Below are 26,919 nucleotides of genomic sequence, written 5' to 3' on the forward strand. Positions count from 1 at the left end.
CCTTTCCCAGCTCCAAGCAGCAGAAAACAAAACCCTGAAGGAGCCTTTCCCAGCTCCAAGCAGCAGAAAACAAAACCCTGAAGGAGCCTTTCCCAGCTCCAAGCAGCAGAAAAAAAAAAACCCTGTAGGAGCTCCAAGCCGGCACGCCCACGAGAGGCAGCAGAAAAAAAAACCCTGTAGGAGCCTTTCCCAGCTCCAGGCAGCAGAAAAAAAAACCCTGTAGGAGCTCCAAGCCGGCACGCCCACGAGAGGCAGCAGAAAACAAAACCCTGAAGGAGCCTTTCCCAGCTCCAAGCAGCAGAAAAAAAAACCCTGTAGGAGCTCCAAGCCAGCACGCCCACGAGAGGCAGCAGAAAAAAAAAACCCTGTAGGAGCCTTTCACAGCTCCAAGCAGCAGAAAAAAAAAACCCTGTAGGAGCCTTTCCCAGCTCCAAGCAGCAGAAAAAAAAACCCTGTAGGAGCCTTTCGCAGATCCAAGCAGCAGAAAACAAAACCCTGTAGGAACCTTTCCCAGCTCCAAGCAGCAGAAAAAAAAACCCTGTAGGAGCCTTTCGCAGATCCAAGCAGCAGAAAACAAAACCCAGAAGGAGCCTTTCCCAGCTCCAAGCAGCAGAAAAAAAAACCCTGTAGGAGCCTTTCGCAGATCCAAGCAGCAGAAAACAAAACCCTGAAGGAGCCTTTCCCAGCTCCAAGCAGCAGAAAAAAAAACCCTGTAGGAGCCTTTCGCAGATCCAAGCAGCAGAAAACAAAACCCTGAAGGAGCCTTTCCCAGCTCCAAGCAGCAGAAAAAAAAAACCCTGTAGGAGCTCCAAGCCAGCACGCCCACGAGAGGCAGCAGAAAAAAATTAACCCTGTAGGAGCCTTTCGCAGCTCCAAGCAGCAGGAAAAAAAACCCTGTAGGAGCCTTTCGCAGCTCCCAGCAGAAAAAAAAAAAAAACCCTGTAGGAGCTCCAAGCCGGCACGCCCACGAGAGCTAGCAGAAAAAAATTAACCCTGTAGGAGCCTTTCGCAGCTCCAAGCAGAAGAAAAAAATTAACCCTGTAGGAGCCTTTCGCAGCTCCAAGCAGCAGGGGAAAAAACCCCTGTAGGAGCCATTCGCAGCTCCAAGCCGGCACGCCCACGAGAGCTAGCAGAAAAAAAAACAAACCCTGTAGGAGCCTTTCACAGCTCCAAGCAGCAGGAAAAAAAAAACCTTTAGGAGCCTTTCCCAGCTCCAAGCAGCAGAAAAAAATTAACCCTGTAGGAGCCTTTCGCAGCTCCAAGCCGGCGCTCCCACGAGAGCTAGCAGAAAAAAAAAAAACCCTGTAGGAGCCTTTCGCAACTCCAAGCAGCAGAAAAAAATTAACCCTGTAGGAGCCTTTCGCAGCTCCAAGCCGGCGCGCCCACGAGAGGCAGCAGAAAAAAAAAAACCCTGGAGGAGCCTGTCGCCGCTTCAAGCCGGCGCCCTGGGAGCCCCGGCAGCCGCCCACAGCGCTGCTGCTGGCGGCTCCCTGCCCTCATGGCCCCAGAACACAATGGAGCCGCCGGGAAAGCCGCAGAAGAACAAAAAAATGCAGAGGAGCCGCCGCAGCCCAGCGCACCACACCTGGTGCTCCTCGGCAAAAACTACGAGACGCCGAGGAGCCGCCGCCCGCCTCCTCTTTCAGGTAGCCTGTCCCTCGCTCTGTCCCTCGCCTGCCGCTCGCTCTGGTCCCCACCTGCTAGCGCCCATTGTCTTCTTCATACAATGGGCTTTTTTACTAGTTCTTATATATTTTGCCTGTTTTTCCATTGATAATGAAGTGGCTTTAAGTATGGCAGTCTATTTTCAAATTAAAAGAGGTAGAATATTTTCTCTCCTCTTTTGGAGCTAGACAGTGTGACTTTTTTCTACTTAACTCTCCATTTTGATCTTTTAAGAGGGTGACCTTGTTGGACTCTCTCTTTCATCACTTTGAGCTAAAAATGCATTGTTCTTTTGAAGATCCAAGGAAAGTACTGCCATCAACAAAAGAAATAGAGGACAAAATTATATATGTATTTTTAATCTTGTCATGAATACTTTCAAGTTTTATTTTACAAAACATATCACAACAAGTAACCACAACTTTTTTCAGATGATTGGCTTGGATTTTCATTATTGCTATCAAAAAGTTGATTTTGTGGTATTGTCACACATGATTTTTGGTACTAAACTGTGCTTACCATTTCCCCAGAAAAATGTCAGATACCAAGTACAGCTATGCATTTTACTTTTTCTTTTGCTCTGTTACTTTGTGTTACTTCATTGATACACTGTGTTTGTTTTTATACTACTTGGAGAGATATACGGAGAAATAACACTCAAGAGTCAAGATGTAACATTTCTGTTTTTTCATAGCTGAAGGTGGTTTATTAATTTACAATTAAAAACCTAATTGCATTATAAAATTTATGTTATTAAGCATATTATTCATGCATTCTACTATTTTCTACTAGTTTGTTTCCTGAAAACATGGTGCAATTTGGAGTTTCTAAAACACAGCAAGATACACACAGCTAGACTGGTGCAGAGTAATCAACAAGCTGTTTTACATTTCTCCAAAAATTATAACTATCATTTAAATTTTACCTTTGCCCCTATATAGTTCCCGTAACACAGCAAAGAAATAAATTGTAAAACTTGTTTCCCCTCCAACAAAATTTACACTCATCATTACAGTCATTCACCTTACTCATTTCTGATGTATGCATAAATTGTGTGTAGACTTACTCCCCTTTGTTTTCTGTGAACTGGAACAGACAGTTTGAGGGTGTTTCTTTTTTAACTAACTGACATGTTTTAGATATAGTTATTAGCATCTACCTTTCCATTAGAAAACCCCTTACTAGACACTTGATGTGTTGACTTTGTTTTTCCTTATGTCGTAGGTCTATAAATACTCTGCACCAGTTTTGCTGTCCAGCTCCATTGTACCATACCCAGCTAGCTGTCCCTGCCACACAGTCAGAGTACAGGTAAGAGTAGATATGGTCCAGACACTTCTTCCTCTCATGGAAAAGTCTGACTTTTTTTGTAGCTCTTTATGGTTATAAAAATGCTACAAAAAAGAAAAAAAAGATGAACTTTAAAACTTTATGTAAGCAAATTTTAACCTAGTATTAGCTGTATGCAGGATTTCCACAGAGAAGTAGAACTGTACCTCTGGGCTCCCCAGTATTAATATTCATGATGTAAACAGTTGCATTTGGTGGGGATGCTTGCTTGGTGCATGTTACACCTAGGTAATATAGGATACGTACAACTTGTATACAAGCACGTCTGTGTGACTTGGTAAAGAAATATAAATTTTAATACTGGTGCAGAGAACTAAAGGAGCGTGTAAATTAAAATGAATAATCAGAGTCACACTGGATCTTTAGCTGCTGTTTTTCTCAGTTCAGTGCCGGGGACTTCTGTAACAGCAGGAAGATTGTTTCCAGCGATGTGATGTAAGTGCTTGTCTCTCACCACTCAAGCCACATGCATCCTCACTCGTCTTTGATTTTTGATCAAAGGCAGATGGAAAGGAACTACAGCCAGGCTCCCTGAGACTAGGCACTAAGTTGGTTAGCAAGAAACATCTTTTAGAAACTAGCATACATTTAGTGTCCCGTGAAAGAACAATTTTCAACATTAGACTAGGTTTTCTCCCACCCTTTTCTTTTTACATCAAGTGCACAAAGGCCCGCTCAAGGTCCGCTCAAGTCACCTCAAGTTGGTGGATTCTGAAAGGTGGCAATCATCTGTCCCACTTGCCAGTGGTCATCTACCACCACACTCATTCCAAAAGCAAAGGAGATACTTGAGTTAATCCCTCCCAAACCTCATTAAAAGCAGTGCCAGCTGTGTAGCCGCCTCCTGACCTCTCAAAAGGTTTCTTACTATTGCAAAAGTTTGATCATGATTTGTGTTGCCTGCTGCCAGAGCCAAATACTCATAGGAAGAAGTCTCATGGGAATTTGGTAACGCCTACTACATCTTTCTGATGTATGCATTTTGACTTTAATTAGCCTTTCCTGCCAACACCCTCCCCACTTATATATAACTAGATTTTAGAATAAAATGGGTGCTAGAAGCCTTTTCCCTGCCCCCTGGCGATGGCAAAAGGCCTCTGCGGGCTGGGGACGTCCGGGCCTGCAGAAGCCTTCCTACCCCCGCGGAAGCCCTTTCCCCCTCCCCCCAATGCCAAAAGCCTTTCTCACCCCCCCCCCCAATGCTAAAAGGCTTCTGCGGGCCCGGGAACGCAAAAACCCTTTCCCTCCCCCCCGATGACAAAAGGCTTCTGCGGGCCCGGGGATGGCGTGGGGCGGCTGAGCCAGCCTGCGCCATCCCCGGGCCTGCAGAAGCCTTTTCTCTCCTACTCCTTTTCCAATGGGGAGGAGAGGTCGCCTCAGAGGTCTTCTCTGTCTGTGCGGTGAGTCCCCTGGCGGCCAAGGCGAGGCCGGGCCAATGATTTGTGCGGCTCCCCATTGGCCACTTAGTCCCTGAGTGCCACTCGGAGGGGCGAATCAGGAGCTGCTCCGAGTTTTTATCCCGGACAGGGCCCGCCCTAACTCCTCCCCAGAAGCCCTTACCTTTTTATTTAATCCACTCTGCAGGAGCAGTTAAAGATGACTGGTGACCTCTGTTTCAATGTATCTGAGGAAGTGTGTATGCATAGAAAAACTTATACGAGGATAAAACCTTGTGAGTCTTAAATATGCCACTAGACTCAAACTTTGTTGTCCGTATAGAGGACAGATTGCTACACTGTTTTTAAAGAGGACTGGAAGAATGAAGAAGATTTATCTCCTCTGACTCTTAGGCAATGTTGGAGCAAAGAGTGCAGCTACTCCTGATACTGCCTCAGGCAAGAAAATACCTTGAGCTGCCCTTATTGAGCTAATTGTCAAGCAAGAGAAAATAGTCAAAGGGAAAAGAAGTCCTGGCACTGCAGGGTCCCCCTCCCAAGCTGCTTATTAGCAAAAACTCAAAATGAAGATAAAATACATCAGTAGTGCATCACATATTGTCAGACAATATAGTTATATGGAAATTATGTGTGCACTTGATATCTAATTATCTCTTTCTTAATTGATTTTACTGACGATTTGAATAGTGATCATTTGCCAGCTCATGAATAACATTTGTGCAAATATCAGTGGTATGATGCTGAAAAACATCTTGCCCATGTTGTGCTAGTAATAAAGAATATAAAATCAACAATGAATCCTAAATCTGTAAATGCAAATACACAGTGTGTTGCCTTCATAATATGTATGTTGCCTTCAGAATGTTGCATATTTGTCATCCATATTTTCAGCAATTTTGTCCTCTGTTTCTCCTTATTTGTCTTTTTTTCTGTCATTTAAGCCTTTCAACACAGTGAATTTGTTGACCACTTGTATGTTCTCACAGTAGAATTAATTCAACATGATCAATTTACTTGTTTTGTGAATCATGTTATTTTCTGCAGAGCAGGCCTACAAGCTAATGTCCTGTCAGATAGGGCAGTCCAGTAAGGACACTGTAAACATACTGATTTGGCTGCTTTTCTATGCTATAAAAAGAAGCATCTGGCCACAATTTATCACTAGATATCTGCACCTGGCTTAGTGGGTGACCATGGACTAGTCAAAATCCTGATATAGTTGTGTAGTGGTTAGAGCTGTTCTTACAGAGCAGTAATGTCAGGGCTTTCTCAGCCTCACCTACCTCATAGGGTATCTGTTATGGGGGAGAGGAAGGGAAGGCCACTTTTGAGACTCCTTTGGGTAGTGAAAAGTGGGGCATAAAAACCAACTCTTTTCCCTAAAAATAGGTGCTGTGCTGTGGTCACATGCCCCACAATGGCCACATTTACCTTCTACACCCATTCCCTGCCTTCCTTTAGCAATCAATTATGGGTCATCCAAAGGCCCAACTGCTTCTCTGGCTGTTTCGTGCTTTGGATGTATTCAAAGAAATGTTTGTTTGTCTTGATGCTTTTAGCAATCTATTCCTCAAATTCTCTCTTTGCATGCCTATTTATTTATTTATATTTCTTTGGCTAGTATTCCCTTTTGTTCACTTCATTGGGGGCAGAACTGCCTCTTTTTATTGTTTTTCATACAGCAGTGCTCTTCAGCTGGGTAAAACAACTCATCTGCTATTTTATTCATTTTTATTTATTAGAAATATTTAACATAAGATAAGAAGAACCAAGCTGGATCAGACCAGTAATCTATCTAGTGGAACATTCTGTCTCAAAAAGTGCCCCATGGAGAGCCAGTAACAAGGCATTGAGATCAAGGCCTTCCCCTGATGTTACCTTTTGTGACTGATATTCAGATGTTCACTGCCTTTAGTTCCCATTACAAGTAGCCACTGATAGACCTGTCCATTCTGAACCTGTCTAATCCCCTTAACTTCCTTAGACTCAAGGCAGGTAATAAAGTCAAATCAGTTTGCAAACACATGAACACTTTTCAGTCAGTAAGTTGGTCACAGAACAAAAACATGGCCAGATTTACCAAAACTTGGTACGGATAGCCAGTTCATAAAATGAACAATTTGAAAAAGAGGATATCTGCAGATGATAGGGAGGTTGTTTATAGCATGTTGGTCCAAAAGCAAAAAGCAAAAACACTTTCTGTGTCATGTCAGCTTTGACAATACAGACAATATAGATCATTTGTTCAGCCTGAGGGTACATTATTTCTTTTGCTTTTAATCTTCTTCTTTTTGACTTGGGATGGACTTCTAGACTTATATGTGACTGAGAAATTGTTTATGGCACCAGTTATCTTCATCCATTGGCCAGAACCTAGTCCATATTTAGAAGCACAGGTGTTCTATTTTTGAGGGGATTAAAACCTGCCTAAGCATTAGATTTCAGCTCTTAGTCATGACTTTTCTCATATTAGGGCTTTTATATGTTCCACTAGCACCATCTCTACCCCCATTTATTTAAATTTCTTTGATTTTTTGTTATATGACTTTGGAAATTTAGTGCCAGCACATCTTAAGGGAGAGATTGCTACACACTATTTTTACATTAAATGAATGTTAATTGCAGCATGAAGAATTTACCCAAGTACTTCCCCATACTGTGATAAGGGCGATCGGAATTTACCCTGGGCACAATTGCAGTCACAGGGAAGCCCTTGCCGCAAGGAGACTTGAGTGGTGTGACTACATGTCCCATAGTCCCCGGGTCTATGTTGGGCAGCTGAGGGATGCCAGGAGGAGGGGGGCTGGATTGGCTCCTCCCTGCCTCCTTTTCCATATAGGGAATGGGGAGAGAGGCTCATGCCTCTTTCCCTCTTCCCTGCCGCCATGGTTGGAGCTGCTATGTGAGAGCTCTGAGGGCAGCCTAACCTGCGGCCTTTCAGGACAAGGCGGAGGCTGTTGAATCATTTTTTTAGGTAGCGTCAGTGGGTGCAGCCTAGAATACTATTTTTTTAAAGCAGCAAATGCAAGCAGGCAGGGAAGACAGGCAGAAGATGGCCCTGCGGAAATGCGCTGCAGCCCGGGCAAAATATATTTTAATTTTACACATATAATTCCAACATACAAATGGAAAGCACATTCATGCCTTATAAAACCCTGTTTTATAGTGTCTGCTTTGGTCAACATAATTGTATCTTCAATATGTATTTATTTTTGTCATTCTGCCCATGACATTATATAACATCTCCCATTAAAATCATACTGACTGTTCCCCTTTCTATTCACATTACTGACTCTTCTGAATTATCATGTCCATTTCTCTCCACACGTTATCTGCAGACCGCCATCTAAACATTTTGAAACTTGAGATGTTTTCTCTTCTTTTTCCCCCCAGTGATACCTGTGAAAGCAAAAAGATATTGCAAAGGATGTTATAGTACCAAAGAAATCACATCATTTTCTTGCAGTACCCTACCTGCATAATGTATGTTCAGCACCTCTGTGAGGTAAAGTCATTATTCTGAGCATATTGTTCTGACATTGAAATTAGTGGCTTTTTTGGATTTTAATAAATCATGATTTGTAAAACTCTGATCAATTTCTGCTCCAAAGCGAAGAAGGAAGGATTGATATTATTTAACCATACTGGTTATGTTGGTGGCAAGCAATGTTGCTGTCTTTCATTACTTTAAATAGGAAGAGTTGAGAACAAGCTCAATGATTGCTAAGTAAAGGACATCAAAATATGTGACTCTGAAACATGTGACCACATTTAGTGCTGCAAGAGAAAAGTGTCTGTTTCACCACCTGTTAGGAGGGTGACTTTTTAAATTGCTGAGAGACTTAGATATGTTTCCTTCGGCATAGAAGAACCAGATTTGATGGGTAATAGTTTAGTCTTGTTTAACATATCATTAACCAATCTTTTATAAAAGCTGAACAGGCATGATTAATCGCATTTACCACCTACCCTCTCCTCCATATTTTATTCTCACTGTGGCTGTTTTGCGGCATTCCCATGTAGAGTCAGCTTTTCCTAAACTTCTGTGAAATGTTTACAGAATGGAAGAAGCAATGGTAAGAAAAATAGAATTTATTTAGTATTCCTGAATGTGAACTCTTGGTAATGGAACATGGCTTAATTGTTCAGTCTTGGTTTAAAGAAGAAGCTATGGCTCCAACTCTCCATACACATGAAGGCTTCCTAAATGTATCACTGGAAGTGTTGTTTTGTTTTCATTTATATAAAATATCTATCCAATTTTTTTAAAAATATGTATCTTGACCAACATTTGCATTGAATGCCAGGGCTACTATACATAAGAAGACAGTAACAGTAGCATTCACATTATTTGGAGGAACATTAGCTCTAGGACGTAGTGGGGCTTTGGATTTGTGTTTCTCATTCCCTAATGCTACATGGCAAACTTTTTTTGAAAAGCAGGTGAGTTTGAAAAGCAGATTGGGATTTGGCAGGTATGGAGCGGGGGTGGGGGGGGGTGATTCCTTGTTCAAAGAATCAAAACTGTAAAATGTCCCACACAAAGTATACATAAAATATTAGGAATTTATAAATTAACCCATATATTGCAATATAATATAAAATAAGACAGTCACGTTATATTGTGAATAAGCAATTCCATCCTACCATATGATTATTGTCCTATCGTGTAGTATCTTTTTTTTTTCAAATTGTCATGTTGATAGCAAATCTTTTCAAATTATTCAGCTGATAATTTTCCTTCCTTATTATATGAAGCACAGAAAAAAAATGAGAAGCAGCATTTTCTTTGAGTGGTCTTATTTTCCATCCTTTTTCATGTTCTTTCCATCCCTCTTTAGCCTGCTATTTAATTAAAGAAAATGACCACAGATGTGACTTCATACAAACTTCATGCTAAGCTGACATCCTTTCTTCCCACCCTAGAGTACAATATAGCTTTACAGATGTAGGTATTCTAGATTGCTTTTCTGTTTCACTTCTGGTTTGTAGCATTATTCATGATGCTGGCCACTCAGACTCTATAAGTAGAGTTCTTTCATGTAGTTTTTAAAGAGAGTACAGCCATATCTGTAAGAGATCATTCTTTATTGAGCCTGCTACTATAGACATACTTAAAAACTCTGAAAACTTTCTCTTTTGACTTAATAAATAAAAGCCTTTTGAACTGAAGGCAGAATAAGTAAAGCATTTTCCCAAGAAAGGTAGAAGCACTCATGCTGCAAAATGTATCAGATGAAATTGTATTCAAATTTTATTAAGTTTCCAAATGTTCTGAAAATTTGGAACCTTGAATTAATCAACATGTTGCTTACAAATGGGCTGTATTGTTTTTAAATGCTGTGTTTTCATAACCGTATCCCTTTATGATTCTGTTCCTCTGTCTCTCTTTTTCCACTCCTTGGCAGGGAAGATAATGTTCTTCACCAGTTCTGTTGTCTACCTTCTGAGTCTAGTAGTCCATCTTCAAGATAACAGAGAAGTTCTGAGTCGCTATTCTGTGCAGTCAGAGTACTACATCTGTACATTCTACTTCCTCTTCTTTCTCTGACTGGTGTGTATGGAATTGACATTAACTTGCATGGATACGGTAGAGGTTCTGGTTTATGTCGAATTCAGATATACTCAGATGGTATGTAACTGACTGGTAATTTGCACTCTACATTTTTTACTTCCAACATGTTTTCACAACTCCTTTCTTTCATTATGTGATTTGAATGCATATGGAATGTAAACTTATATGTAAAATTCATATAAATTTGAACTAAAATAAAAAGTGTCATCAACCTGCACGATGTACAATTTCATTTTCTCTTTGCCTTTTAATATCATACAGCCAACATTTTGCCATAAGGATACATAACTTGCATTTGACCATGAGTTTCTCATCTATGGAATCCGGGGCATTTATTTATCTTCTTTAGGGTTTTATTTAATTACTAGGATTAAAGCCCATTGTAGCTGATACAATGGGTGCTAGTGAGGGGGGGACAGCAAAGAGAGAAGGAGGTAGAAAGGAAGAGAGTGATTAAGACAGAGAGAGAGCTTGGCATTGGGAAGAGTAAGGGGAGGGGTTATCCACTCTGTAAGGGCATGAGGTTGAATATGTGTGTTGTGTGTGGGGTTATGGTGGCGTGGTGACAATTGAGGCTGTGAGTGTGGAGAGATGAGTGTCAAGAACCTGTGGTTTGGAATGTTAGCTGAGTTTGGGAAAGGACTGATCTTTGGGAGTTGTGGCATAGTGGTTACATATGAGATTTCAAGAATCATGTATTCAGATATGGGAAGGGAAAATCAAACTGGAGACTTATTAGGGAGAGATTACATGGCAACCAATTCCTCCAGGTTCTACATTCACCCTCATTACCCTTCTTGTGTGAATTAGGCCACAGGCACTGAAATGTCCCCCTGCCCTAATCTACATGGGGTATTCACAGTACACAGGTGTCCACCCTGCTCCTTCTATCTCCATTTTTTATTGTTGATATAATGTTATGTGCCCACATGCTTCTTTCACTGTTGTCCTTAGAAGAAGAGCTGGATTTTTGTACCCTGCTGTTTACTACCAAAAGGACTCCAAAAGCGGTTTATAAACACCTTTTTCCTTCATCTCCCCACAATAGACAACCTGTGAGGGATGTGGGGCTGTGAGAGGTCTGAGAGAACTGGGAATGGGCCGCAGTGACCCAGCAGGCCTCAGATGTCTCAAAGCAGTTTCCAATTGCCTTCCCTTTCTCTTCCCATAACAGACACCCTGTGAGCGAGGTGGAGTTGAGAGTGCTCTGAGAGAACAGGGAGTGGGCCGCAGTCACCCAGCAGGCCTCAGGTGTCTCTTAAGCAGTTTAAAATTTCTGTCCCTTCTTCTCCCCATAACAGACATCCTGTGAGGGAGGTGTGGCTGAAAGCTCTGAGAGAACTGAGAATGGTTCACAGTCACCCAGCAGGCCTCGGGTGTCTCTAAGCAGTTTAAAATCACCTTCCCTTCCCCTCCTGGGGGGAGTCCAGGTGGCCATCCATGAGGAGATAAAGCTGGGTGTCATCTGCATATTGATGACAACCTAGCCTGAAGCACTGGACTAGCTTTCCTAGGGGCTGTATAAATATGTTAAATAGCGTGGGGGAGAGTATCACACCCCATGGGACCCCACAAGGGAGTCTGTAAGGACACAACAGAATATCCCCCATTTGGGATGAGGGAATTAGGCCTTTGGGGCTGAGCAGTGTGAAGTAGGAATCCCTCTCCTGTTCAGGTTTCAAGAGTTGAAGCTAAAATAGTTTGGGAATAATTTATTGCATTAAGTGAAGAGAACCAAAATAAAGGAGTTGTCCAGATGAGAGAAACAGGTTGGTAGCAGTTGATGGATGCTAGAAGATATCTGGGATTGAATTCCAGGAGGCAACTTGAGGAGGCTGCAGAGGATGGGTGTGACGGGAGGTTGCTGTGCTGCAAGAGGGGGAGAGAGAGCGCGCCTACTGCTGGATAAGCAGGTGGCAGCTATAGCCAAGAGTGCCTTTTGTTAGCTTCGACTAGTTAGCTAGTTGCAGCCTTTCCTGGCCACTGTAGTGCGTGCCCTGGTTAAATTTTGATTAGATTATTGCAATATGCTATACATAGGGATGCCTTTCAGAATTGTTTGGAAACTTCAATTGGTACAGAATGGTGCAGCCAGGTTGTGGACTGGAGTGGGCCATAGGAATAACTACTACTGCAGTCTTGGCCCATCTATACTGGTTTCCAATTTGTTTCCCAGCACAATTCCAAATGCTGGTTTTGACCTTTACAGCCAACATATTGAAAGACCTCCTAATCCCTCATGAGCCTTCCCAAGAATTACAGTAATCTTCAGAGGCCCTGCTTCATTTGCCTCTACCTTCTGAGGTTATGCAGGTTGTAAGCTGGCAGAGGGTCTTTTCAGTGATGGCACCAAACTCTGGAACTCTTCCCTCCCCGGGAGATTCAGCAGGTGAAGACTTTTTGTTTCATTTGGCAATCTCTTAATGATCCTCCTTCCTATCAGTGATTTTTGTCTGTATTATAACTGTTTAAAATATATTTTAGGTCTGATTTTTAGCTCTTTTATAGTTGATTTAATGAGGTGTGTTTGGGAGAGGTGTTATAAAACTGTTCAAATAATGTATATATTGAATTGTTTGCTGCATTTGTGGTCCTTGTAGCAGAGAAAGCTGTGATATAAATTTTACATGTAAATTAACCTTGCTGCGTACTTCAGTTTAATCTTACCATGAAATTTCTAGCTATGGACCTGCATTTAGCTACGGAGTTTCTCACTAACGCCACTAGTGATTCCTTGCAAGCTTTAGTTATCACCAAAGTTCAGCATTGCATTATAGAAGATGTTAACAAACAAGACATAACGATTATTAATTCCTGATTTCTTTTTATTTGTATCATTATATTTCACTTTTATCCTCAACGGGGACACTGCATAGCTTACAGTATTTTTCATTTCTCCATTTTATCTTCACAACAATCCTTAAGCCCGGTGTGTATGACTGGCTCAAAGTCACCCAGCAACTTCCATCAGAAAGATTAATCAGAATTCACAGATTTCTTGGATCACTGTCCAACATTTTAAACACTATTTCGGGATTTGTGTGTGTGTGAAACATAGAAAAAACGTTTTAAAATGTATGGTTTGTCTGGTGTTTATTTAAACTTCTACTCTGTTCTGAAAACGATATCTCACAGGCAGTGGAAGGAGTTATTTTGTTGTGACGTGCTTGCCTTTTTCACAAGCATAAACCACCATTACCTCTGCCCTCGGCACAGTAAAATAGAATGCTGTAATTATTATTTTCCAGAAGCTGAATTTTGGGGGATATTTTGCTTATGTGATGACCAAACCAGAAGGGCCTGAAGGTCCAAAGCTTTCATGTTTATGCCAGTTTTTATGCGTGAGAGAATGTGTTTTTAAAAAGGAATGCTAATTAGTCTGACCATAGTTATGATTAATAGTTCTCTTCACTGATGTGAAGAAATCCATTTTCTACACTTACAAAACAACTTTAATATGATGCTGCAAAAATGACTTGCAGAACAAAAACAAAATTAATTAGGTATTTTATCCGTGACTCTGGTGGTAAAAATTTCTACTAAGTATCAGCCATGTTACTTGATGCATCCTTCCAATATGTGAAATGTTAATGAAGAAGGGGGTTAATGAAGAAGAGAAGTCAGCTCTGCTTGTGTTAATAGATCTCACAGCAGCATTTGATGTTGTAGATCATGAGCTGTTAGCTTCCCACCTCATCGATGTGGGGATACAGGGGTCAGCCTTACAATGACTGGGCTCCTTTCTCCAAGGTTAGCTTCAGAGGATAGTCATTGGGGAGGAACAGTCAGGCCACTGCCCACTCCTGTGTTGAGTGCTGGAGGACATGATTCTTGCTCCAATGTTATTTAACATCTATACGCACTCTTTTGCACAGTTAGTCTGGTCATATGGATTGGGGTGCCATCCGTATGCTGATGATACCCAGCTCTGTCTGTTAATGAGCAGCCAGCTGGATACACCCCAGTTTCATCAGCCAGGTATCTGGAGGTTGTGATAGGGTGGTTCCAGCAGAACCTTTTGAGGCTCAACCCTATGAAGATGGAGGTACTGTGGCTGGGGAAGAAAGAGACAGATGAGGAAGTGCACTTCCCCTGCTTTGAAGGAGGTGCAATTTAGCACTCTGTCAAGAATTTGGGGGTTATCCTTGATGCCTCCCTCTCAGCGGAGGCACAAGTCATGAACATAGCTTGCCAAGTATTTGACCATCTGTACCAGGTGAAGCTACTAGTGCCTGATCTGGCCCTGGAAGACTTAACTGCAGTGATCCATGCAATGGTCACTTCCAGGCTGGATTACTGTAACTAGCTGTATGTAGGTCTACCCTTGACTCTGACCAGGAAATGGATGATGATGATATCATCTGTTCAGTCGTGCCTGACCCTCGGTGATTATATAGGAAAGTCTTCACCATGTGCCCCTGTCTCTGACTGCTTCTTTTAGTTGGTTCATGGTCAGCCCTGTATCGGCTTTGATCATGTTAAGTCAGCGGATCCTTTGGCGACTACGTTTCCTTTTGCCACTGGCCATGCCAAGCATTAATTATTTTTCTAGTGAGTTTGATCGCATGATGTGTCCAAAGTAGGTGAACTTTAACCGTAATATCTTCCCTTCTAATGACATAGTTGGTTTGCTCCTCTCTAAAACTATCTTGTCTGTCCATGGTATTTGGCTGTCCATGGTATTCGCAGCATTTGTCTTCAACACCATAATTCGAAAGCATCTATTCTCCTCCTGTCTTCCTTCTTCAGAGTCCAACTTTCACATCCATAGGTTGTTATGGGGAAGACAACAGCATTGACTAGCCGGCACTTTGTATTAAGGCTGATATCCTTATTCTTCCGTATTTGGTTCATGCCTAACATTGCATTCCAGCCCAGTGTTATTCACGTTTGATTTGAAACTGCATGCACCACTTTGATTGATCGTAGAGCCAAGAAAGATGAAACCATCAATATATTCAATGTTCTCATTGTCAGTCGTGACTTTGGTGCTACTGCGAGTAGTTACATTTGTGTAAAATGCAACAACTCAGGTCCTAATGAGGACCCTATGAAGTGCTCATTGACTGCCAGTAGAGTTCCAGACCAGGTTCAAGGTGTTGGTACTAACCTTTAAGGCCTTATGTGGTCTGGGCCCTGTGTATCTGATGGCTCGCCTTTCCCAATGTGTTTCCTGAAGAGCATTACACTCTGCACATACCAAATTGTTGATGATCCCTGTCTTCAGAGAGACCTGGCTGGCCTCAACCTTCTTGACCTTGGTTCCTGCCTGGTGGAATGAGTTGCCATTGGAGATCCAGGCCCTGACAGAACTGTCAAAGTTGCACAGGGCCAGTAAAATGGAACTCTTCCTCCAGGCTTATGGCTGAGGCCAGGAAAGTTTAGAAGTATTGTGGACTTTTCTCCTCGTCCCCCCATATCATTTTCCCTACTTCAGACTCCCCCCCACACACACATTCCTAGCTTCCCCCCATGAAACATCTTACCACCGAAAACAGCAGAAAATCAACAGTTAGACAGTGGAAGCAGCAGAATTGTAAAGTCTTAAATAATTTTACAGTGTTTTTATTTTTTTTATTGTTAATGGTAACAGTAGTTTACCTCTGATTTACATCTGATTGACATAGCTGGGAACAGATGCCATGAGGAAAAATGGGCCTAAGATTGTGTAATTGCCATCTTGCTGTTCTTTGCTGCTTTATCTGTTAGATTGCATTTTATACGGTTTTTATGTTTTTACTATATTGTAAGCTGCCACGAGCAAGCTTGTCTCAGAGTGGTGGGCTAAAAATCTAATAGCTAAATAAATGTTATACTGCTGTTGTAAACTTCCCCAAGCCTGCTTGTGAGGAGGGTGGTCTAGAAACTGAATTATAAAAAGAATGCTCTGATCATCTGCATGTGGATGAATGACATTCCATCCTTTCACATTTGGAATTAGGGCAGAGTTTGGTTGGGGAGAACATGCAGCTCCCAGGGGGGCTTTTGCTCTTATATCTCTGTTGTCTAAGAAATTCATATTTCATATTTTTATTACATCGTTGTGAATGACAGTCTTTGATTCTGCAAAAATTCTGTCTGTATTTCTTGTCTGGGTATATAAATTCAGCTATAGTCAATCCCTTTCATGTGTCTTTCTGTTGTTGGCTATTAGTTGAGGATGGCATTTTTAATTTGCCCTTTTTCATTTGTTCATTAAACTGCACCTTACTTTGAAACAGCTAACAAAAATACTAATTTTACAATCTGGAATTAAACATAATTTATATGGCATAACATAGAACAAAATTATAATTGAAACTATCAGATTTATACAAGCTCATGGTCCCAACTTGGCACTCTATCAAGTAATGAAAGCTTTCTATACAGTCCAAATTCAAACAGGCAGTAATTATGTACTAGTGATAAGTTTAATAGAAGGGTTATTTTAATAGAAGGGTTATTTTGTTTGTTGATTTATTGATGACCAAGGAGCTGATTGTTCCAGAATTCTTTTTAGAATTGTTCTAATTGTTCCAGCAGCCATTGCTGAGATTCTTTGCATAGTCTAGGTTTTTAGATTGATGTTCTTTTCTAATTTTTCTATATTGTTTAATAGTGAGCCTAGAAACAAATGGGGAAAAGTGCATGTCCACAGAGCATTGCAATAGAAGTGATCCAGTTCATACTGGGACTGTGGCACGGGCGGGGGTGGAGTGCTGACCCTTTCTTTTGTTCAGTTTTGCTGATCAAATATAGCTTTTCTATTCACAATACTCTTGGGAGCCTTAAACTAATAGTAGAGTGGAGGGTGTGTAATGATAGAATTTATAATTCAGAGGCATCCCTTCTCAGGCAGGCCATTCCACAAAGTTGGAGCCAAAAGAGAAAATGCTCAGGGAAGGCCAGCTGCTGATCTTACCCAGTAGCAGGATGACATCTGCAGCAGACTTGTTCAGATGGGCCTTACTGTCTCATTAAGTCATATCAGGAGAGGCAGTCCTTTAGATATGTGGCTCAAGGCTACAAAGAGCTTTTGGGGCTTTTGTTTGCTGTCTATTTATGGCACCCTTGGTGGGGTTTTCAAGGCAAGAGACATTGAGAGGTGGTTTGCCATTACACACCTCTGCATAGTATTCCTGGCCTGCTTAGCTTCTGGCCTGCTTAGGTTCTGAGATCCGACCAGATCAGGCTATTCAGGTCAGGGCATAAACAGCATCTGAGATCTGATGAGATCAGGCTATATGGGTCAGGGCATAAAGAGAGGCTCAATTCAAGGTCATAGGTATCACCTATAAAGAGCTTTGTAGGTGATACATATGACCTTCAATTGAATCAAAAAGCTAATTGGTAACCAATGGAACAACTGCAGAATAGATGTCATATGCATAGTCCATGTACTTCCTAATAATAATCAAGCTGTGAAGTTCAGCACCTGCTGGAGTTTCTGGATTGTCTTTGAAGGGCAGGCCCAAAGTAACCAAAATTGCAAACCATTTAAATTAGGTTAAATTATGACCAGTGTTAATGGAAACATAATGTCAGAGTGTTAACAAGGGAAGGAAGAAGTTATGAGTGTACTTGGAGAGGAAGTACGTAAAATTTTGACCATGGTTTACATCTGCATAGTCACTACTTCATTTTGCACTAAAATAGTGGTGGTGAAAGGCTAAGAAACGTGGGCTGGGGACAAGGATGTGATATTGTAAGCAAGACAAGGTTGAAGACTAGAATGTTTTCAGTAGTTACCGAACCTGGAATTCAGGTGGGGAACCTTAACTTATAACTTGCATGTTTTTGAAATAGTTGAATTTGCAAACTACTTGCTGAAATTAATTGTTGGTTTGAAATTTATCTCTTTATTTTACAAAGTTACTTATGTAGGCAGTCAATTATTGATAGCAATGGCTTAAACATGAACCAGAGTATAAGCTGTTGCATATTTTGTTTTATTCAGATAGAAATTATAGTGCTGTTTGCTCACTGAACATGATTAATGAATAATGAGTCATAATAAAATATTGCTTTTAATAGAGACTTCATGGAGCATTCAATCTTCTCACAACTGTAAAAATGCAACAGTGTGAGTCATAGAATGTTCCTCATTCTGCAGTTGGACTTGAAAAGGCTATGCCCAGACTAATCATTCCATTCTGAAAACTATGTATTGGATGAGGATACCTGCATATAGAAGCTAGAGGGAGCTCTGATGCAGCAAGTTTCATTCCTCATGTTTTCATTCATCATGTTTACTTTATCTTGGATTGTTCTTTGTTTGGTTTTATCTGTTGTTCTTTAAAATGAACAAGAAAATAGGTTCAATTAGCTATTAAGGAATTAATTCATTGTGTGTGTGAAAATAGCTATAAGAACAAGGCACCACAGAATAGTTGTGAACATACAATTTATTGGAACACATTTGCCAGCCTTAGTCAGTTATTTTTGCTTGTTTTACGCTGAAGATCTATGTTAATCTTACTTTAGAATTTTTCCTGATATTTTAAGCAAAAAGCAGTTTCACATATTCCATGTACTTTCTAATAATAATCAAGCTGTGAAGTTCAGTACCTGCTGGAGTTTCTGGATTGTCTTTGAAGGGCAGGCCCAAAGTCTCCTTTCTGTGCAAATAGGTAGATATTATGCACCTTAAATTAATAGCAAGTTTCATGAAATCATAATTGTGGACCTCAATTATATGAAATAATAATGCACAGCTGGAAGTGTGGGACCATTTTAACACAGCAAAATGCTTTCTCTATTGTTCTTAGAGCCTCTATCTTTCTTAGTTGATATCAGTAATGTTAAAAATATTGAATTGGGTTCATATGGAAGAAATTAGACTAAATCTGTCCTGTACTTGATTTTGAAAACTTTTATAACCTAGATTTGGATGGATTTACTTTTTAGATTTAAAAAAATATTTATAACTCATTTTTCTTCCCAATAGAGACCCAAAGCAGCATGTCATTCTCTCCTGTTATCTTGTACTCACCAGAACATCCCTCTGAGATAGGATAGGCTGAGAGAAAATGATTGGCCCTCGGTCAGCCAGTGAGCTTTCATGGTAAGCTGGGGCTCAAACTGCCGTCTACCTGATCCTGGATCTCCACTGTAGCCAAAGATAAGCACCTGGTTTTGTGGAGTACTAGAGTTGTTGGAGTGAAAATCTCCAGCACTGTGCACTGGAAAATTTCAAAAGCAATTTGTAGTGTAGAATACAGATCACACAAAAATATTCAGTAATTGCCTCTGGGTACCAATAAGCCCTTGGGCATGCTTTAAATAGTTCGTTTGGTGCTGGCATTTTTTCTGATGAATAAAAACATTGTGATGAGATAATATGACAAAATGAGTGACACAATTGTAGAGCACAATGAATGTGCAAATAATATATTTATGAAAAAAACATATTTTTACAGTACTTATAAGAGCAAATTATTTGCTGCACATAGATTTTCTGTTAAATAATGATACTTCTAAGTTGGTTCATATACACATTGTCTGCACACTTGCATGCTCCATTGAATTCCATCTTTCCCACAGAAGCAATTGTGATATCCCCATGAAACATATTTTTGTATAAATATATAATTGGATTGGAGCAATTGATACAAGCTTTGAAGGATAGCTGGCCATCTCCCATTTTCCAGTGTATGATTTCTAGAAATGCAGAGGTTTTGGATTAGTGACTTGGACCATATGGTGGTATGATCAGTGAAGAAATCTCAGTGCCTCAGATGTTAGAAAGTATATTATACCTTTTTTACTGATAAAACCCCTAAAGAACAACAAAAAAGGAATAAGTAAGAACATATTTATGATTTTTTTTTTAAAAATTAACAAATGTGATATGCCTTTTCCACTGCTTTGTCTACTTATGTGCCTGCAAAATCTGAACAGCTTATCCTGTCCAACACCCTACAGATCTTTCTCTCAAACAAGAGCAAGCTTAATACATGTTGCAATATAAAATTCCTAAAGACTTTTTTGGGGGAAACACCTTTTCTGAAGGTTTGGGTATGGAGAAAAGGAGTCTCGTCTGTCTCAGGGATGGAGAACTAACAAGTGAAATACTGAAAGATGCAAGGTTTTCTGACAATTGTATTCTGTACTAGAAGTAGCCAGAAAGTAGATGTGAGATGTTTTGAAATAAGCGCAGCTTCAGAAACAATGTTTACTTCACTGTTCAAGTGTTTTGATTTAGAAAATGATATTGCATGACAAACACACCTTAGATAGTGTTCCAGTCAGCTATTTGAAAGAGTGCTGATATTGTATCTAGCTATATGGAACCCTCAGATATACTGTGACATCCCATAACTTCCTTCAAAATACTTGCCTTCTATCCATTAAAAAATTTCTTTACTAGTTGTATGGTAAAGAAAAGTTGCAATCCATATTAATGTGCTGTATTTTTTATTTCATTTTTTTGTGAATTGGACGGGGGTACAATAGCAAAGGACTTTTTCTAAACATGGCAGATGTTTCAGGCAAGTTAACATATTTGTTAGGCATGAAGAGTCTGATTAAAGCAATTTTTCACTTCTTTGTTCTTAGTTAATCAGTGAACTGTCAGCTGAGCCCTATCAATACCACCAGACCATGAAACTGTCAAGCTTCCTTCTTTGTAACTTTGTCTTTCCTTCCCATCTATCACAAATTCAAAGGCAGATTCTTATATATCTTAAAGTAACACAGATATTAAGGTTTATTACTTACAAAGTACTGTACAATTTTATTATACCTTCATTATTATTGCAAAACTATAGAAGAACTTTCTTATATCCAGCTTCCTGCTGTAACCAGCTATGCTCCCTAATTGCTGTTTATGGGATTGAGGATTCACGTGAGTATTACAGGGTGTAGTGTGTGGTCTGTGGAGAAATAAAGGAACTGGTACCACCTGTTATTATAAAGCAATGCAGGATACCTTAATTAATAAACACAATTCACTGCCCCATAGGTTACTCTCTTTCTGTTGGGACTTTTGGTCTAGGCTTAGTTTTAGATCCCTCCAGAAAAAGTAACAGAAAAACAGAATTGCAGAGCAATTATTGGTTACCTTTTGTGGATGAGTCACAGTGCTTTTAGGTTTAAAAAGAATAATCTTTACTAGAAAGATTATACATGAAAATATATCATATTCATCTGCTTTGGTCTCCTTACTAAAGCAGTGCACCAAAGCTTCAAAGTAATTACCAGGAAAACACACTGCAAGCCCCTATAGCTGGGCTGCACACAGAACTACATGCTCATGTGTCAGCAGATAAAGAGAGCTGAGCGCTTAATGGAAGATTCCTTCTTCCTTGCTAGCAAAGATCCTTCTCTTTCCTAAGAAAAAGGAAATGGGTCGCAGCCTCACTTAAACAAAGAGATATCTAAGGCCATGTGCTTGGAATTCTTCCACTGCAATCACAGCTGTTACAATCTGGTGTCACTAGTGAGCACATAGGTAAAGTTGCTTGGAAGCATTGATCATAGGCTATGAAAAGTATCAAAAGTAATAACCAACACCTTACATTGGTCTTGGAAACACATAATTAGCAAGTGTAACTGTTTCAAGATGAGCAAGATACAGTCTTTTTAGTTAGCTCTTGGCAATAATTGGGCTACCATAGTCTGAACTAGAGCCTGGGTTGTATTCAAGGACAACCAAATATAGAGCACATCATAGTAATTTATTTGTTTTATGCATTATTTATAGTTCACCTTTCAAACTTGGACTCAAGGCAGATTACACAGAGCAAGTCCACAATGAGACATTCAATTAAGATTGCAATAGGAATTAGGATTGTAGAACATCCAAATAACTTTGTGAAACATTTAGTACAATGCACCTCCATTGCCTGCATAGAACAGTCCTCTTGAATAATTCAGTCTTGCATATTATGCAGAAATCCAGGAGACTTTGAGCCTTCCTGACTTCCTTGGGTAGGTCATCCCATAAACTGGGGCCTACAACAGATTAGGCATATATATGGGCAGTTGTTGATTTTGACCATTTGCTGGCTGGTAGCTGCAGAAGCTTTGCTCCAGTGAGTGAAGCTGTCATGGTAGAATGTAGGGTAGAGGTGGGCTCACAGATATGAGAGTCCAAAGCCATGAAAGGCTTTGTATGTGTTAGCTAATATCTTGGTTGAGCCTGGTAATTTATGGGCAGGCTGGATGATAGAAGTAATATGTAATATGTATGCTCCATGTAGCTCCTGTAATAGCTAAGCCGCAGCATTCTGTACCAACTGGAACTTCTACATTTATTTTAACAGGAGACTAATATACAATGCTTTACAGGAGTCTAGCCTTTATGTTACAGTGGTTTGGATCCAAGTGGGTAAATAAACTGTATCTAGGTAAGGCCCCATTTTTGTGGCTAGGCTCAGATGAAAGAAAGTGTTTATTGATACTGCTTTAACTTGCTTCTCTAGTAATGACACTGGGTCCAGTATAATGCCAAGGCTAAACTAAGTCAGCAGGATCAGCTGAACTCCATCAAAAGTAGAGAGTACAATGTCCTCTCAGATCTCCATCTTCCCAACCAATATTGTCTCTGTCTTTTGAAAGTTTAGTTTCAGTTTGCTCACTGTTAGCCAATTTACCACAGCAGCCACACAGTTATTTAAGACCTCTACTGCACTGTTAAGGTTAAGGATGTATAGAGTCAGGTATCATACACACATTGATGACATCCAACCCCAAAGCTACAAATGATTTGTTCTACATAGAGATCAAAAAGTGTGGGGGATAGAATGGCACTCTGTGAATCTCCACGTGATTAGTTCCACACTGATGACAACTAGTCTCGAACAGCAACCCTTTGAGTCCTGCCTGTAAGGGAATTATATGAACCAGTTCAGGGCACTACAAGGTTATAAAAGCATGGATTAAGACTGTTTCCACACCTGAGGCTTCGTGCCAAGCTGCAGGCTAGAATTTGAGCTGGGGCAGATTGTCCTGCCTCTTCCTGCTCCCGCATGGGAGAGCATTTGTCCTGATGTACCTCATCCACCTCAGATTTGTGCTCCTGCATGGGAGCCAGGGCAGTGAAGTCTCCAGTGTGGAAATGGTCTTAGTGTTGCATGGCCTAACAGAAAGGGAAGAGTTGCCAAACCAGATGCAACTAATAAAAGTCACTGGTGGTCTCTTACTTTTCAGGCAGCAAGGCTATTGGGACACTCACAACCCTTCCAAGGTCTTAACCTACTCTGCGAGACATTCAGTTTGGTTTAATCCAGTCTAGCTATTCTTTGTATCCTTCATTACTCTCATGGATCTCACTCTAATTGTACAAAACCGCTGTCACGATTGTTGTGTTGAACACATATGCTCGGCTGTTTGGTGAGTGGTTAATAATTCCATGATACCAAGGTTTTATGTAGAAAAGATTTTTCTGTTTACTGCATTATGAAAGTGGTTAAGAAGTTTATCTACAATTTAAGCTTACTCAAACCCAGGAAACAGAGATGGACATGTGATGCCTGGTGACTTTCAAAATAATATACTGGGAAAGCCAGACAATTTACACGCACAACCCAGTTGTTGCTTTTCAGATATCAAAGATTTAAAAGCATCATTGAGGAAATAAATCAAACGATGTCTGGGCTGGGTGGGGATATTTTGGCTGCATTTGAAGAAAAGATTATTTCAGAACAATTTAACTCCTTCCATATAATTACCATCCTCTTATTTTTCTGTTTTTGTAGTAGACGCCAAAGGAGAATAGTTTCCCTGTTGTGAAGGAGTTTCAAAATGTATGGCTTGTCAGCTGCAGGGAGCCTTTGACCCTGTCTGTTAGACAACTTCATGTCTCATATGCTGGTGATTTTCCTTTGTTACCAGTGCTCTGTAATTTCTTTTTAGATTTTTTCCTTATTATTTTACGAGTCCTGCATTGCTAAGCTGTAATATATAGATATCACTCTTATCATTTTGGTGCAAACAGAACTATAACCAGTTTTTTGAAATCAAAATTTATTATAATTATTTTTCTGACCTTCTCTTTCATGGACTTTGGCAGTCAAATAATCTGGATAGCTGTGAAAATCTCAGGTGCTGCATCTAAAATCATCCCTATTATTTGCTTTAAAATAAAGCTGCCTTTTCAAGCAGTTTGCCTTTTCTGGTACTTTCAAATGTTGCTTAATCATTTCCCTTGTGAGGACAAAGATATGGACTCCAGTGGTGTTTGATTTAACCTTGATTTCTGGTATCTATTTTTCAGTTTGTTATCTGTTGGTTATTCAAAACTTTGCAAACCACAAAATTTTGTGCTTGATATTTCTGGTAACTATTTGCATCTTGTATCTTGTTTATTTTGATGGGATGCTATTGATGCAGCAAGCCTAGAAGGTTCATATCCCTGAACCTGGCTCCACCAATGATTAAATGTTTAAAGAAATGAAGCAAAAGCTTTGGTTTTAGTATGATAGAAGGTTATTTGGAATAGGGATTAACTGGCATATGTTTTTCACCACTGGAGGTGGTTTGATTTACTTTGGCAGGTTTTCCAACTTAAAAAAAAAACCCTCCCATTTTAGAAAAAAAAACCCAGAGAAAATCAATTAATGGAATTACCAGAAAGCAGCATTAAGAGGAGATATGCAGATGTTACTATCTACATTATTTGTATATTCCTTTGACTTATTCCAGTGGCTAGATGTGGTTGTAAAATGCTTCACATGCCATTTGTGTGAGAGGTACCTGCCTTACATTCCACAAAATGAAATTTTATGTGAAGGGAATGACAGGCAACAATTTTTATGGGACTAAAGGGTATTTTAGACTCGCCTTGCATAAACAGAAATAATAGAGCTGAACAGTTGCCAGTAATGCAAGTGGAAACAATTTTGAATATGTGTCATTGTACTAGAACAATTGCTCAGGGTGCTCCTGTGTATATTTTTACTTATTGTTAAATTATTCTCACCGCAACCAGGCTGCAGAAAATTAATGGGTTATCAAAATGTTATATTGTTGTATATTTTTACTTATACACCTAGGCTTTCTTATACTGTTGCTTGTTGATCTTTTGCTTTGGATTTTGATGTTGTTTGAGACTTTAATTATCAAATGTTAACAACCCCTGCCTGAAACCCATAAACAAACCTTTGCCCGCAATTGAGGCATAGTTAAGAGGGAAAATGGGATATCACTAATTTATTTAGAGCATGTACTTTTCTAAATTCAGAAGGAACATTTGCTATTTTTAATAATGTTACACACAACTACTTTGTGGCTGTGCTCTAAATCCCTAAGGTCATAAACATGCTTAGTGTCATTCTGCATAATCGGGTACTATGGCTATCAGCTAATCAGTACGACTTAGTGTCTCATTACCATGTTTCAGTATGCACAACACATTGCCATTCCATAAAGAGGCTGGGGGAGAATTTAAATATTACAAGAACAAGATGGAAACTTCTTAATACAGTTTTTTAAATATTGTGTTGAAGTCAAAACAATACTGTATTCAGAGACCAGATGACACTTCCAGATGAAGACTGTGTTAAATGAAACTTAATTGTAAGTAAATTAAGTTCATCCTTTACAATTGTCAAGTTAACAAAGAGCCTGTAGAAGACATGTAAGACATTTCCTCAAATCAGTTTCCAGGTCCCCCCATGTGTTCAGCAGAGTCTAGGAATAGTGAATAGTAATGCATTATTGAGGATGTGTTGAACAAATATTTTTTCTACCTAAATGAAGTTCAAGACTCTTATATTTTATATGAGAACTGAAGATCAGAAATTCAGCTCCTTATTGTGTATCCAACTACTTCATGCAAGTAATACAGACTTTTTCTACATCCCTCTCTGTCCCTGCAGCCCTTTCCAGTCTCCTGGAGAGATTTTTACATGGATTGTGGGACCTGTGCTAAGGAATAACTGCAGTAGTTGGGGGTGCTGGAATCAGAATGTACAAGGAGGTATAATCACTCTTTCCTCTTTTACAAGCACAATTCTACTCAGGAAAGGACATCAGCTCCGTGTGCTTTCTGACTCCAGTCCACTGACATGCATGTCTATTCTTCCACATGTATCCCTAGAATGACCCTACTGGATGTCAGAAGGGGTTGCAGGAAAGGAAAAGAACATTGGAGAATTCAGTGTGTCTGCTATGCAGGGATTGATGGATACCTCATTGACATTTGCTTTTGATATCATTTCTTGAAAGGGCCCCCCTGGGCTCAGCCAGGCAGCTTAAGGTGGCTTTGGGCTGCTTGGACAGCTCGCAGCCAAATCAAGTGGGGTGGGCAGGGGCTGGGCAGCTCGATAGCAGACCTGGGACAGAGCTCATTAGCAGGCCCTGCCTAGCAGGCCGGGAGGCACTTGTTAGCAGGCCCTCCACCACCCAGGGCCCTCTCCCCTTACCTGCTGCTGGCTCCAGGCATTGAGGCGCATCTGAAAGTAAAGAGGCTAGAGCCCAGGGACGGAGGGCATGAGCTACAGGGCAGGGCCCTATTCCAACTCAGACACCCAGGACATGTTCCACTCCTTAGGCTGTTTCACAAATATTAAGAGGAACAATTATTTCTAGAATCTAGATTGAGCAATTCTGCTGATTCAGAAGTAGTCCAGTGTCACCCAGCAGTGGATTAGGTAGGCTATACTGGAAGATGATAGACTGTTGGTGTAGAAATTTTAAACTGCAGCCCTCCATTACATGGGCCATTTGGCACCACATGCATGATGCATGTGTTCTGCACTCACTGCTTCTTGTGTCCTGGAAAAAATACCTTGCTTGAATTATGCTACACTTCTTACTGGATGGCTTCTGTCCAGATGGCACTTCTTGACAGACTGGTCTGATTAATTTGTTGTTACTACTAGCTAGTCTTTCCACAGGGCTTGCAAGACAGAGCTGTTTAACTGGTTGAGGCCAGGATTTAATGCTAACATCTGTTGGCTTCCTTGCCCAAACCCACCCCTGAAATAGGAGTTGTTTGAATGGAATGGG

General features: G+C 40.3%; 1 protein-coding gene across 13 annotated transcripts in view; it reads left to right on the forward strand.

The window, feature by feature from the left end:
* IQSEC1 (IQ motif and Sec7 domain ArfGEF 1) overlaps positions 1–26,919 on the forward strand; it is a 466,480-nt gene that overhangs the window by 193,639 nt on the left and 245,922 nt on the right. For 6 of the 13 annotated variants that reach the window (XM_077325626.1, XM_077325629.1, XM_077325627.1 and 3 more), the window contains one exon: positions 2,890–2,976. The exons of 4 other annotated variants lie outside the window; for them this stretch is intronic. In XM_077325626.1, the coding sequence (XP_077181741.1) occupies positions 2,890–2,976 (87 nt within the window). Of the gene's footprint in view, positions 1–2,889; positions 2,977–7,805; positions 7,918–7,944; positions 10,045–26,919 lie in introns of those variants that run through there. 3 more of the 13 variants (XM_077325624.1, XM_077325625.1, XM_077325621.1) reach the window with 3 other exon arrangements.

The sequence above is a fragment of the Paroedura picta genome, chromosome 3 (genome assembly GCF_049243985.1).
Source record: "Paroedura picta isolate Pp20150507F chromosome 3, Ppicta_v3.0, whole genome shotgun sequence".
Lineage (NCBI taxonomy): Eukaryota > Metazoa > Chordata > Lepidosauria > Squamata > Gekkonidae > Paroedura > Paroedura picta.